This window comes from Gopherus flavomarginatus, chromosome 25 (genome assembly GCF_025201925.1).
Source record: "Gopherus flavomarginatus isolate rGopFla2 chromosome 25, rGopFla2.mat.asm, whole genome shotgun sequence".
NCBI classification, from domain to species: domain Eukaryota; kingdom Metazoa; phylum Chordata; order Testudines; family Testudinidae; genus Gopherus; species Gopherus flavomarginatus.
This window is the reverse complement of record NC_066641.1, coordinates 15,331,734-15,345,323: the sequence shown is the minus strand read 5'-3', so window position 1 is coordinate 15,345,323 and position 13,590 is coordinate 15,331,734. Positions and strand designations below refer to the sequence as shown.

General features: G+C 41.1%; 1 protein-coding gene across 4 annotated transcripts in view; it reads right to left on the bottom strand.

The window, feature by feature from the left end:
• NBR1 (NBR1 autophagy cargo receptor) overlaps window positions 1-13,590 on the bottom strand; it is a 28,252-nt gene that overhangs the window by 12,370 nt on the left and 2,292 nt on the right. For all 4 annotated transcript variants that reach the window (XM_050935110.1, XM_050935108.1, XM_050935107.1 and 1 more), the window contains 11 exons: window positions 13,277-13,387; window positions 10,364-10,426; window positions 9,000-9,018; window positions 8,096-8,118; window positions 7,063-7,281; window positions 6,233-6,307; window positions 4,814-5,031; window positions 3,612-3,776; window positions 2,798-3,004; window positions 1,384-1,543; window positions 553-840 (listed from right to left, as the gene is read on the bottom strand). In XM_050935110.1, coding sequence (XP_050791067.1) covers window positions 553-840; window positions 1,384-1,543; window positions 2,798-3,004; window positions 3,612-3,776; window positions 4,814-5,031; window positions 6,233-6,307; window positions 7,063-7,281; window positions 8,096-8,118; window positions 9,000-9,018; window positions 10,364-10,426; window positions 13,277-13,378 — 1,539 coding nt within the window. In that variant the 5' untranslated portion in view covers window positions 13,379-13,387. The remainder of the gene's footprint in view (window positions 1-552; window positions 841-1,383; window positions 1,544-2,797; window positions 3,005-3,611; window positions 3,777-4,813; window positions 5,032-6,232; window positions 6,308-7,062; window positions 7,282-8,095; window positions 8,119-8,999; window positions 9,019-10,363; window positions 10,427-13,276; window positions 13,388-13,590) is intronic.

The following is a 13,590-nucleotide window of genomic DNA, read 5'->3' as shown; positions in this document are numbered from 1 at the left end:
ATATAAAATATGAAGCCAGAATGTTATGTAGAAGGACAGTATAAATACGAAAAAAGCCTCATTCCACCTACTTGGAGCCTTATGGACAGGCGCAAATATCGTAAGAGTGGTGTCTTGCAAGGTTTCATTTACAAAAAAATCCAAAAAACCCAGCTATAACATACTGCAACAATTAATTCCAGGTTCAGCAAAGCAGCAGGTAATATGGGAGGCAGGAATAGCTCAGTGGTTTTAGCATTGGCCTGCTAAACCCAGGGTTGAGAGTTCATTTAGGGATTTACTTGGGAATTGGTCCTGCTTTGAGCAGGGAGTTGGACTAGATACCTAATGAGGTCTCTTCCAACCCTGATATTCTATGATTCTATGTCAGCAACTACTTTAGCAACAAAGTTAGGCCATCTTTTTTAAACAATGGGAAAAAACTGAAACAATCCCCAACACTAGGTCAACACTGCAGGAGGATGGAAGCAACTACACCATTGCACCAAACAGAAACAGACACTATTCTCTCTTCCATAGGCAGATTCTATCATATCAGTTTGAGATACTTGCCTCATTTCTACAGGAATCCTTATCCTTTAGACTAGAACTAGAGGTCTTCTGATTCCTCTCCAGGCAGGCAGTGACTGTGGAAGGATCCACAACAATACTGCACCAAACTCTGGGCCCAAACTGCTCCCCCTTGTGTGACAGCCGCCAATGAGAAGCGTAGGTCCCTTCTAGAGCAGGAGCAATAAACTCGACCGAGACAATCCCCACTTGCCCTGCTGGCAGGGATGGCACCAATACGTCCTTTTTTTCAGAAGACCCCAGGGTCAGATTTCCCCACATGAATTTCAGCTGAAGGATAAAAAACAAAACCAACTAGTTTATTGGCACCCTAACCTCCCCCACACTCACCAGCTTTACTCTTCCAGTGTAGGACCTGTCTAATGAACCCTTCAGACTTTCTATGTAAGTCTCAGTCACGGCAAAGGCTGATAAAATATTGATGTTTCAGTTTTAATTTTGGTCTAGACTAATGAAAGAAAGAGGTGGTGGTGCTATGGTCAGATGTTTGTATGTGTGACAGAAGCAAAAGCTGACGTATGATAGAACGACCATGTTGTGGGACCACGCCTTGGCAAGTCACTAATTCAATATAGTTTCCCAAAGTTATGGTGGTCATTAACCCCTTTTTTTCAGTCCTCTGCCATCTATTCCTGAGGAGTGCAAGAAGCGTACTCTTCTATGAACAGACTAGCCAGAACCTGAGGCAGGTGTTGCTTTGACCGCAGTCAGAACCAAAATCCCTGTCCATAGCCAACACACACAGACTTTACCTCCTGGAACTTACTCAAGTGATTTACAAGTGTGAACACAGCACTAGCAAAGGTGGGGCACCTTGGTGTCTGAGCTCCACTCCACGTTGCCAGTGTTCTTCATTCGCCAGTGCTTGATAAACTTTGTCCCTGGTTGTATGTGAGTCCCATCAGGCAAATTCTCATCCACGAACGCTGCACTCAGTGTAGGGACCACTGGTGGGCAGGGCTGGATAGGACTCCTGAATACAGAACAAAGCATAGAAGCCGCTCTGAAATTGACTGAATGAAGCAGACTGACTTATTTCAGTTGTCATTCTCCTCCTCAGCTTGTGGAAGCAGATCCAAAGCCCTGGCATTTTAAATAAATATCTTCAACTTAAGTTTTAAAATCCACCATTTAAGCAGTTGGTCTTGCTTTGCTTATAGGGGTCAAGATAAAACATTTTTCTGAAAATTTCCTCTAGTATAGTTACAACATTTAAACATTTATATTAATGAAATAATTTGTTCCCAGCTGGTTTACTTTCATTTGACAGTTCTTTGGCCTAGATTCAGCAAAGCATTTAAAACACATACTGAAATGCTTTGTTGAATCAGAATACTAGTATCTGGTCAGCCTCATCATTTCCCCTTTAGGACTCTCCGCAATAGATGGGTTTCAATGTTCCCCACCCACCCACACAAAATTTGGAAAGAGGCTTAGGGACATGTTAATTTAAACACAGTTTCAGATCCTGCACTACAATTCAAATTGGTGTCCTTTAAAAAAAAGGAGTGGAAATATTTCCTACTTAGCAAATAGGTAACACAACTGGATCTATTAAACTCCGCATGAGTATAAAGTAGCTCCAACTAATTTTAATTGGATTCAGACACACGTAAAGGAAAACAATACACCCGTATGATTTTAAGGGAATCAGAAACCAGAGATGTTACATATTTTAAATCTGTACATGCATAAAGTAGAATAATGGAAAAACTCAAGCAGACTTGTCTACATGAAAGATACCCATCTAATGAGACAAAAGGGTGCTATTGCCTCCATTCTTACCTCAGCATGGTCTTGTGCAAAAACTGTGCACATGGAGTACAGACTAGATTCCAAAAGGAGCCAGTCAGGAAGACCGTAAAAAATGCAGTCTGTTCAAATGAGGCACCAAGTCAACCTCAATTTATGCTTCCCTCCCTCCCTCCCTGTTACACCACCTCAAATTTAAACCCCTCACACTCTCCCAACTCACAACATGCCCAGCTTATGCTCCAAATACACCTGTTTTCAGATTTTTGGTAAGGGATAGGATTTTAACAAACAGCATCAAACCTTGCAGTCCTCACTAGGTCAAAACTCTCATGCACTCTCACTGGAGTCTCCAGGATTTAGCCTTTCATTATTTCATAAAATTCTAAATTACATTTTAACCTCATTGCATCACGGGATCAAGAAATAGCACAGCAATGCATGAAGCGCTGTTCTGGCTCCCAGCATTCCTTACATGAGGGCACTAGGCTGCAGGCTCTCTGGTTTGATAGCGGGTGAGCCAGTGATCTCCAGCGCATGGACAGAGTTCCACAGGTGAATCTTCCTGTGCAGCTTGAGCTGCTTTTTGAGCTCTCGGACTTCAGCCTTGCGCTGTTTCTTCTCCGCTCGTAATCTTTGCTTTTCTGCCTTCAGAAATCTTTTGTCCATTTGTTTCTGGAGCCTGCAAATAAAGACATCCAGCTCTGTACAACATACACTTAGCAACCAAATTGGAGTTCAGCTTCCAACAACATAAATTCTAATTCTGCCAGGAATATTTCATGGAACGCTATATGAAAAACATCAGGCTTCCATGAGCAATATCTCAGTGACATCTTCTGATGGGCACATTTCCCAAAGGATGCAAATCTGCGACAAATGCCTGAAGAGTAGCTGGTGAAGATATTCAATGTGGCCCTGATGGAAGAGCTAACTCACGGAAGCCACATTAACATATGTGGTATCACAGGGTCATACTGAACTCATTAGGTCCTGCAGAACCCAGCTATGAGATGAGAAAAGAGAAGAAACCTCTGCCTAACTATCTCTTCCACCTTCTTGCTGAAGAGTCAAGGACAGTCTTGGATTTAATGTGGAACAGACATATGCTACTCTGCTTAGTCATCTACTCCATATTCTGGAAATAATGCATATGCCAGTTTCTACTTCTTGCTTTCTTCTATATCCACCATAAAAACCTAAACAAAACCCCAAATATAGGCGTTTTCAAACTGCCTCCTGCAGACCAGAAGAACACTGCCACGTAACTGAGGCAGCTACGCATTTACCTAACTTGCTCCAGAGTAGCAGGGAGACGAGGAGAGAACTGCCCAATGCTGTATGTCTCAGAGACACATAGAACAGGCCTCCGCAACTTCAGCAAGACATGATTAGGATCATGTGCATATGTCTCTGCCTCACATGGTTCACAGATACTGTAGGCTGGACACACACTGCAAAAGAAGTAAAGGCAAGCAGGTTACTTAAAGGCAAATAAAGGAAGGGGTGTGTGTGTGTAGGAAAAGAAATCTTCATATGGGTAACACCCCCATCTCCCTAAAGAAGCAATGACTGCATCGGAACCTCTGCATATTAGGCAAGACTACTTGGGGTGGAGCAGGAGTCGGCTTCATCATTTGTGCAGCCACCTCCATCGGTAACATTCTTTCCAACCCAACTCCATCCAGGACATTGAGTCATTTCCTCCTTAGTGTCACATCTTAAAGCATGCCCTTCCTCAGCTCATGAGTGCCTGACTGCAGATTGTTTGCAACAGAGGGTAAGAAAGACTAAGCAAAATTCTTTGTAAAATATACTGCAGTATAGCGGATGATACAGTGTAGGGGGCAGGACACCAAAGCTCTTAGCAGTGTCCCAGGGCTATAAAGCAGATGTACTGATGAAATGGAATTAATGGAAGTATATTAATCTGTACGCTCTGAGTGACAGAGGAAATATACATCAGATTGAACTATGTCAATTGCTACAGTTGCTATTTAGGCCATAAGAACAAAGCATTTATTTTTACAGGAACTCAAATGGCAGCTGCCCCTTTTTATGGGATGTGTGTTATCACACAGCACTTAAGATAGCTATCAGTAAGACCCTTATAAATGTATTTGTAATGCAGGATTCAGTGCTTTGAATTCTGACGTGGCTATGGAGAGGAAGAAGAGAAAAAAAAAAATGTGCATGACCTGAGTAACCAATCATGACCAACAAGAGAACTATTTACTGAAGACATTATGATCTCAGATCTAGGCCCATATGCCACTGAGAAAGTTGTCAAATCACCAAAAGTACTGGCACAGTTGCTGAATATACAAGACATGCAGCAATGCACACAGAAGCATCTGAGACAAGGTTCACACCCTGTGAATTCAAACTTTGGAGATTTTTCCAAGTGTCAACAATTTCTCATTCTATAATGCATAGGCATACAACACTGATATGTCACTCTTCTAAACAACCAGATGCCATCAGACTGTACCTGCACTGGTAGCGGATCCCCACAATCCGGGCATGGCAGTTGCTGCAGGAGATTAGCCAGTCACACTGGCTGCCTTGTGTCGACTGGGGCTCTGGAGCGGGCTGTGCTATTACGGTGGAGCTGCTAGATGAGTCTGGGGGCTGATTACGAAGGATGAGCTTCTCACTTAGTTTTTGCTCAAGTTTCTCAACAGTTTCTTTAACTACTTGTTCCCTAAACTGAGGAAAAGAAGGTCGTCACCAATGGCACCTGCCTGGACAACTGTAGGTTTTGAGCCACATAGTCCCAATATTCCCAGTTTTTAAGACAGAAAGTTCATTGTTAATTCCTTTTCCTCTCCTGGCATCTTCCAGACTGAAATCAGTGGAGTATCGCCCTCCTCAGTCAGTTGGCATTTTACAAAATACCAAACCACTTATTTTAATGAATCTAGTTTATAGCAGAAAAGCAAACAGAAGATTCTAAATGTTGACTCTATGGCACAGCTTCTCAGGCAAGTCAGGTAACTCTGGGTGTTAGGTAAGTCTAATATTTTCCCTTAAACTCCAGGTTTGCATGGACCTTCCTAGACAGCAAGCAGGTTTCCAGCCTTCATTTTTAGAGGATCCCTAAAAGTCTGAATCCTGCCTTTACTTACCTGAACCTACTTTAAATATCACTAGCTAGCGCCTTATAAATAAGGGGCTGCTTAGTTTGTGCTGCTATTATTACAGGGATCATTATGATTTGGATTAGTTCAGGAAGGTAGTAGCTGATTATTCCTGGCTAGTCATTTCTCCTGTGAGCTTGTGGATTAAGGAGCGGATCGACGACAACAATATTAATAACCCATGTTAACAGTCTATATGTTATACCCACTTGTCTCCAAAGAAGTGTTACCTTTAGTGGCCTAGTCTCTTTTAATTGCTCTGTTTATGTTGTGGTTCCGAGTCTTTAGAAGCCTTGAGGGCTACACCCGTTGAACTGGTCAAACAGGACTTTCTAAAAGCAACACCATGTTCTATGTAAGTTCTTCAGGACAATGACCATGAGATCCTACGGGCTGTGTGGAATGCAACATGGATTCTACCATGGGAGTCTCCCCAATGGAAAGAGGGAGAATTCCTAAACTACTCCAACCCTTGTCAAAGCTAAGATTATTTAAAATCAGATTGGACAACCCTTGTAAATGTTTAACAGGGAACAATCCAGCTTTGACAACGGATAGAGCAGTTGTAACGTTCAGTGTGGACCACATTTTAGGAAACAGCTACACTATAGAACTGTGGTGGCTTCTTGATATTTAGAAGCCAAGTGCCATATGCTTTAAGGAAACCACATTAACCAGATCTATACTTGTAAGAAACAAAGTCCTCCCCCCAACCCCCACAGTGTCTCACATAAACCTTTGAGACGACAAAGATCCAAGGAAATACTTACTGATTCCAAGTAGCTAGTAAACCACTCTGGAGGCTTTTCATTGGTCCCTTCAGCTTCGTTTTGATTTAGCTTTTGCTGTAGAGCCAAAAATAAATTGCAGACCTTAAATATATAATTTCCTTGCATGTATCACCAATTAATTTGGGAGTAATCAACAAAAACACCAAGTCCAAACACATACCACCCCCCCAACAAACAGCTAGGAGAGTTCTGAACATATTCCCCTCAAACACCTTTCACCATAAACAGAGTTTCAGTCTCCTAGAAGAACACTGGAAGCCACGTAAGCAAGCCACTGTCTGCCTATACTAAGTTTACTGAAAGCTTCCTCCATTATTAGCATTAGATGCAAAATTGGACACTGACAGCTAGAGAAAATTACTTGAGAGCAGCTAGTCTGTAGCTGAGAATTACAGAGGGAATCAAATTTCAGAGTGGTAGCCGAGTTAGTCTGTATCAGCAAAAACAACGTGGATCCTTGTGGCACCTTAGAGACTAACACATTTATTCGGGCACAAGCTTTCATGGGCTAGAACCCACTTCATCAAGGCTTTAGGAATCTAACAATCACACCTCTTCTAATGTTTAAGACTCTGTCCTCGACATTAAGGATTCCTTCATCCTAATATCAGACCAAACAAATCTCCCTCAGTTACATCCAATCAACTTTACTGATTTCAGTGGGTTTGAATAGGTGTGACCAAGAAGCAAAATTTTGACTCAAGCCTCCATCTCGTGTACAGGTAGATGACTACCAGCCTGCAATAATATGCTATTAAGTGAAACATTTCAGAATCATTTGTTTTGAACAATACAGCTCTGTATCCTACCTGTGCTGTGGTTTCCCTTTCAGCCTTTATGTCCTGCCCTAAGGCCTGAGCAAGCATGGAATAGTGTGAGAGAGGTCTCTTTCCATCTTTGGGAATGGACAGTTTTTCTAATCCAGCTTTTTCACAGACTTGCGTGGAACAGGAATGCGCAGTTTCACTTGGAAGGGAGTTTACTTGATATACTTTCATTTGGAGCTGATTTCCTTGTGTAACTGCAATCTAAGTAAACAATGCATGATGCATACACTGCCCATTCTCACCATTTCACAAGCAACAAGCAAGTTTTCCTGCAGAGACATTTCCGTCATACCATTGCCGTATAAGCCAAAAAAGCAAGTGACATGCCAGACTACAGTCAGCTGGTCTCTATTACCAAATAAAATCATAAGAAAGTCATAATATAAATGGAAGGGAAAGTAGACAGCGCTTTTGTAGGTTTTGCTAAATCCACAACAGAGCAGTTTATCTGACCTGATAAACAGGATGATTGTGAAAAACTTTAGCCCCGGAGCAGTCAGGAGATTACTTCACAGTTCTTTTGTTCTTGAATATTTAAAAGTTATTTCAAGAACAGAAATTCAAAACTGAACCAAGTGATGAAAGGATTTTTCTTGTGCTAGTTACACAGCAAGTGGTTTATAGTTTACAGCTGCTCTAACAAAATTAACCTTAGATACAGCAGCTGAGCTCACCACCACTGTAGTTTACATTATTCAGAAATGCAGGACTGGACCTTGTAGGTGGTAAGGCCTTTAAGAGTCTGGAAGACCATACTTTTGAGTCCCTTTTACATTCTCTGCATAATGTTTTGTTTTTTAAGATGGGAAACATTTGCTAAGTAAGTGTAACAATATTTTGGCCTGGAAGAATTATCCTAATAAAGTCTTCAAACTAGCATCTAAAAATAGACAACTTTACAACCAGGTTGTTCCGATTCCCTACATGCCACGTGCCTGAGAAAAATCCAGCACGACATGGATTTCCATTATAGAGATTTTTGAAGATATTAGAAAAAGTTACAGGGACCAGTTACCTTCAGAGCTTCTTCATATTCCTCTAAAAGAAAAAAGAAGAAATGTTATGTCTGGGACATGGAAATAGTCACACATGGGGGCATTTGGCATATGCTATTTGGGTTCCTGTGTCAGGACATGAGTGCTCTTCCTCAGGGACTCAACAGCATTTAAAGGGCCTTCTGCAATTCACAAAAGTAGCACAAAAGATAGTACATGCACTTGCAGTCTGGCAATGTAACATTCCTCCCTTCATTTCTACCCATTTCTCATAATTCCCATACAACCAGCCAATGGATGACAAAAAATAACGTTAGAACTCCACAGAAGACTTGACTGTCAGGACCTACCCGGGTAGAAATTCATGACATCAGCAGCCTTGATGGACAAAACAGCCCTTCATTTATCAAGAGCTTGAGTGAGGAACATGATAAAGCCAGCATCCAGCACCCAAGCATGGATTCCCTGTCCAGGGAACTTTAGGGGGAAGAATGATTGGGAATTGGTCCTGCTTTGAGCAGGGGGTTGGACTAGATGACCTCCTGAGGTCCCTTCCAACCCTGATATTCTATGATTCTATGATCAGATGCCACTCTCACAAAACAAAAGCAGGACAATTTCACGAGGGCGACAGAACTAGCCAACACTCCACAGGCTTTTTAATAACTACAATTTAAAAACCATCTCTCTATATAGCTTCCAGCAAAGCTAATAAGTCAGGGAGACAACAGAAGGATGATTAAATGGAGAGTTTTAAGAATAGCAATGCTATAGATTTTCAGAAGCCCAGACCTTCTCTCTTCACCACTCAGATGCCCTGACTTGGCACTGCCTAGCAGTACCATGTTTCCCCAGAAACCTAAGCAGTGCTATTGTTTTACTGAAAATAATAAACCAAGTATGAAAAGCAAAGTAATATCTTACCTTCGCTATTGACAGAGACCTGTGAAGAGACATAATAGTGAGCAAAAGCCACCACATTATTAATATTTCCTAATACTACTCCCCGTATGTTCCAACTACATTTGAAAATGTATTCAAATAAAATTATTTCTTATTCAGAATTTCAGAAACACTGTCTTACTTCTGTTATCTCATCCTCATCTCCACTCAGGCGTTACTTCATCCTGCTGCATCTTGTTATTAACCTAGATTGTATGCTCTTTGGGTCTTTTTACTAGATTTATATACCAATCCCCAACTGAGGCCTCGAGGCACAATCCTGTCTACTAGAAGCAAGTTGGAAAAGATTCCATCCACGTCTTTGGGCCATTGACAGAAACATCACATGAGCGGGGTCTGACCTATTAGCTTTCAAGGTGTAATGCTCAACTGAATTAGACAGAAACCAGCCTGATCTCCTACAGTTTGCCTGATTAGTAAGTGTGCACAGAAAAGTTACTAATCTGTAGAATAAGATAGATCCTATTTCATCACTACAGACTGTTGATTCTGAAGATTCTTTGTTAAACTTGCCCAGAGAGTACCTAGTCTTCATAAGTGTGCCTTAAAACGTAAAGGGAGACACCATTCCTGTAATCTTTTTCTGGAGACAATACAATACTGATCTGTTTGCTAAAGTAAAGTACCAAATAGGGCTCTCCTCAAAGCTTCTAGAAGTGGTGTCTTTTCTCCCAACATACAAGAAGAGCTGTGAGCTATCCAACAGGGGCAGTGTTCAGGAGCTATCTGAGAGTTTTATTGTGATCTAAACCTCTAACTATATATTGAGAGGCAGTGAGTGTGTCAGGTTATGCCATGCAGGAAGTTACCCCAAAAGAATAATTACAAGTAGGCAATTTATTCACTCGGAAGGGAAGCATCACTTCATAGAGACCATGGAATTTGAATAAGATGCAAAGAAACTGAATGCTTCATGTCATAGTAACAAACCTAAATTTTCCATGAGAAAGCATGGACTAAGGAGCTAGGGCTTTGCAGTGGCTGGGAACACAAGTAGCTACAACCCTGTGAGTCTTCAGGAACAGAAACATCCCTCCCACATAACAGAATGGAACTACTACAGGTTTTCAGTAGGCCATGGGAGACGGCAACAGGACAGCAGTTTTCCATCTTTTTTAAACAGGAACATCTCATTTTACAAGAGGGGAAACCAGCAAAGTGAATCCTGCATGTGGAGCTTCAGCGTTCCAAAAGGAGTTAACTCGGACCTGTCTAACACAACACAAACCATTTGTCTGAACAGCCAGCTACAAACCGTCAACTGGTTACTGGCCTCACACTAATGTTTAGGGGGGACACACAACAGGAATCACTAATGTAAGTACCTCATCATTATCCTCATCCATGTATTTGATCTGAATGTTGTTTAGATCAAATGAAACTTTCACCTGCAAGTAAAAATAGAGTGAGTGAGACAGGAACTCAGCTAGTCACAGTTATTAATAGGGGAGATGGTTAAACCCTCTCCTTTCCCATTGTCTCTCATTTGAGATCAATTAAGTTTTATGAAATCCATTTTTCTGCAGTCAAGTTACATCCCTCTCTCTGCCTTTCCTTTAGGCCTTACACAATTTAAATACCTATCATGACCAAGGGCAATACTCCCCTTTGATCCCTTCTTCCTTAGTTAATATGCGCCTAAACCCAAGCTTCATTTAGCAACCTTTCCACTGAAATGGGATTTACACAAGGTTAATGGTCCTATTCTGTGTAAACACCCTGCAGTAAAGAATGGCTGAGGTAAACTATTCTTAAGCACCTGCACTTTTACACAAACAAGCAATCAGGAGACATGGAATCAGGAATAATATGAAGAGCCTTTTTTTTTTCCCACATACCTGCTTCACTTGTCCCCTTGGGTTTTCAGATACTGAGGCTACACAAGCACTCAGAGTGAAGTACCTTACTCCTGCATTACCCACTGCCTAATACTCTGCTTTGTGGGACCACAGGGAATCTCTAACTTCATGTGTTTCAGATTCAGGAAAATGGTTCAATGCAGCCATTCTGTATTTTGCATTAGCAGAAGACCCTGAATGGCTCCAAATGAGCCATAAACACAGGCAGATGTTTCCTACTGTGATAAGTCTTTGAGGGCCGTGTATGTTTTCGCAATTATGAAATTTACATAAGCAAACAATCCTTCTTTCCCCAAGCAGATTCAACTCTCTCTACTTGACACAAGGAATAATTACATATGGGCCAGGTTTCTGCAATTCTGAACCTAGCAGAGACAACCAGTGGGGATGGAAGACAAGTGAAAGCTGAGTTTCTTATACAGTAGTTTCCTGAGAAACTGAGCAACTCCCCAGTGTAATAACTACAATCAGTGTAGCGTATCAGGACAACAAATGCAGTTGCCCCAGTTTGAAAAGTGGTCTCAGCACTCCTAATAGAATCCATCTCTGCAGGTTTATCATTGCAGATAATTTATAGATAAAATGGCAAAGCTCCCAGTTGAGAAACTGCAACACTGAATGTTTTGGAGCATCTGCCCCAGCACTCAAGTATCTCAATGGAGCTATAGGAAGCACTGCAAGTGACTCATGTCCCTCACTCCCAGTGTGAGTAGGAAATTGGAGTACAGACCTGATGGTCCTGTCCTTTTCTGCCCCTTAGAAACATCTGAATAGCTTGTCATGCCAAGAAAGTATTTTGAATCTGAACTACAACTCCTCCCAGAACATTAAAGTGCCGCTCTCAAGGGACTTAGTACTGTTCAGTTCCTGAACACAAGGACGAGAGCTGTGAAGCAGGGCCCTCTCCCAAGATGTATCATTCAAAGATAACAGCCTAGTCTTAGATAGCGATGGAAAGTAGGGCAGTTATCAGCTTACATCTCATTATGTTAAGATGCATCTTTGTGAGGGTATGAACAGAAGAACAAACAAACAAAAACAGGAAAAAAAATGGGGGAGTTACTGCAGGTGGAAACGAATTTGGTGCATTATTTCTGCTATGGCTAATGGAATTGTGAACTCTCCCAGACAGTTTTCCCAGTGAAAGAGTTTAACTAGAAAATGTTGGAAATGCAAATCAAATCTAACACTTTTCAGCGACCAGTCACCTACCATATGATATATAGATTGGTACAAGTGACTGTATGAGTTTACACATACAGCTTATATGCAAGATAAACACTTGCATCCAAAAGACAAACCAGTCCATAAAAAAGCACTAACATAACAAGAAGCTGAAAACTCTTATGTCAGCAATTCCACTGCACCTCAGAACAAAGATCAAGTTTCAGGAGAACCAGTAATAGCCAAGGTAGAGAACCATTAAGGTACGTCATTTCCCTATATCTATTTTGGTAGGGAAGGGAATTAAGAGGTTGAGGACTAGTTAGTGCATTTGATGGTGGAAAAAGCCTAAATCTGAATCCTTAGTTGTTAGTGCTGTGGAAAAGAACAGGATATGGAGACATTACATCTTACTTTCAGACAAGCCAAATGAAAGATTCAAACTTTCACAATAAAATATAATTTCACCCCAAAAACTAGCTTGTTGCATCCAATTTTAGAAAACACAATCAACAGTAAAAGGGAGCGAGATTGGTGGGATTTAAAGAGACAAAGAGAAAAAAAAACAGATGATAGCATAATTATGACTCCCAAGGCTAAAAAGGAAAGGGAGAGAAGCTTCGTTTTTAAAGTTTTCACAGATTAATCAAACAAAAGAACTTCACTATGATTTTGAAATAACATAACCAAATTGGATTAGTATTCAAGGCAACTTGAGCTTTACGTTAAGTTTACTAAGGCCATGTCTACACTGTATTAGCCATGTGCTCCTAGTGTGGAAGCAGTTTATAGCAGCAAAGCTGCACTTTTACCGTACTGCCACCACTAAAGAAAACAAGATATACCAGTAAAAGTGCAGTTTTGCCAATATAACTGCATCTACGCTAGGGGTTCCTATGGGCACAACTACATTGGCCAGAGAGACTTCTCTTCACATCCCTGACCAACACAGCTACGCCAGCAGAAATATGTAGGATAGACGGAGCTTAATGAAGTCTAGAGGATCTTGTGTTTAACTGCATCAATAAAAGGAACTTTAAGAACTTCTTCACAGTGGCAATTATCTATTTTTACCATGCCCTTTAATTTGCTTTTCTCAAAAGAAATACAATTGCCTATATTAAAAATAAATGTTCTTCAATTCCTAGACTTCTATGAAAGTTGGAAAGAGACAGGATAGTATACAGGATCCATCAACACAATTACAAAACTCACCATGGCTTCTACATCAGCCCAGGTAGTGTTTGATGAATCTGAAACCAGGAAACTTTGAGTCTCACCTCTAAAAGTCACACTGAGGTTTACCTGGGGCTCCATGCTGTGGGGCTATGGAAAAAGAAAGATTGTTACCCTAAAATATGTTAAGACATTTCAGGCCAAAGTCTCTTCTGTGGAAACGGAATGAACTCCACTGACTTCACTGGAATTGTGAATTTAGTCCTTAATATTTAAGATTTGAACAAAGACTGTTAAAACAATAGAAGTGATCTTAACTGAAATGCTTGCAGCCCTTCTGTTTGTCCAGGAAC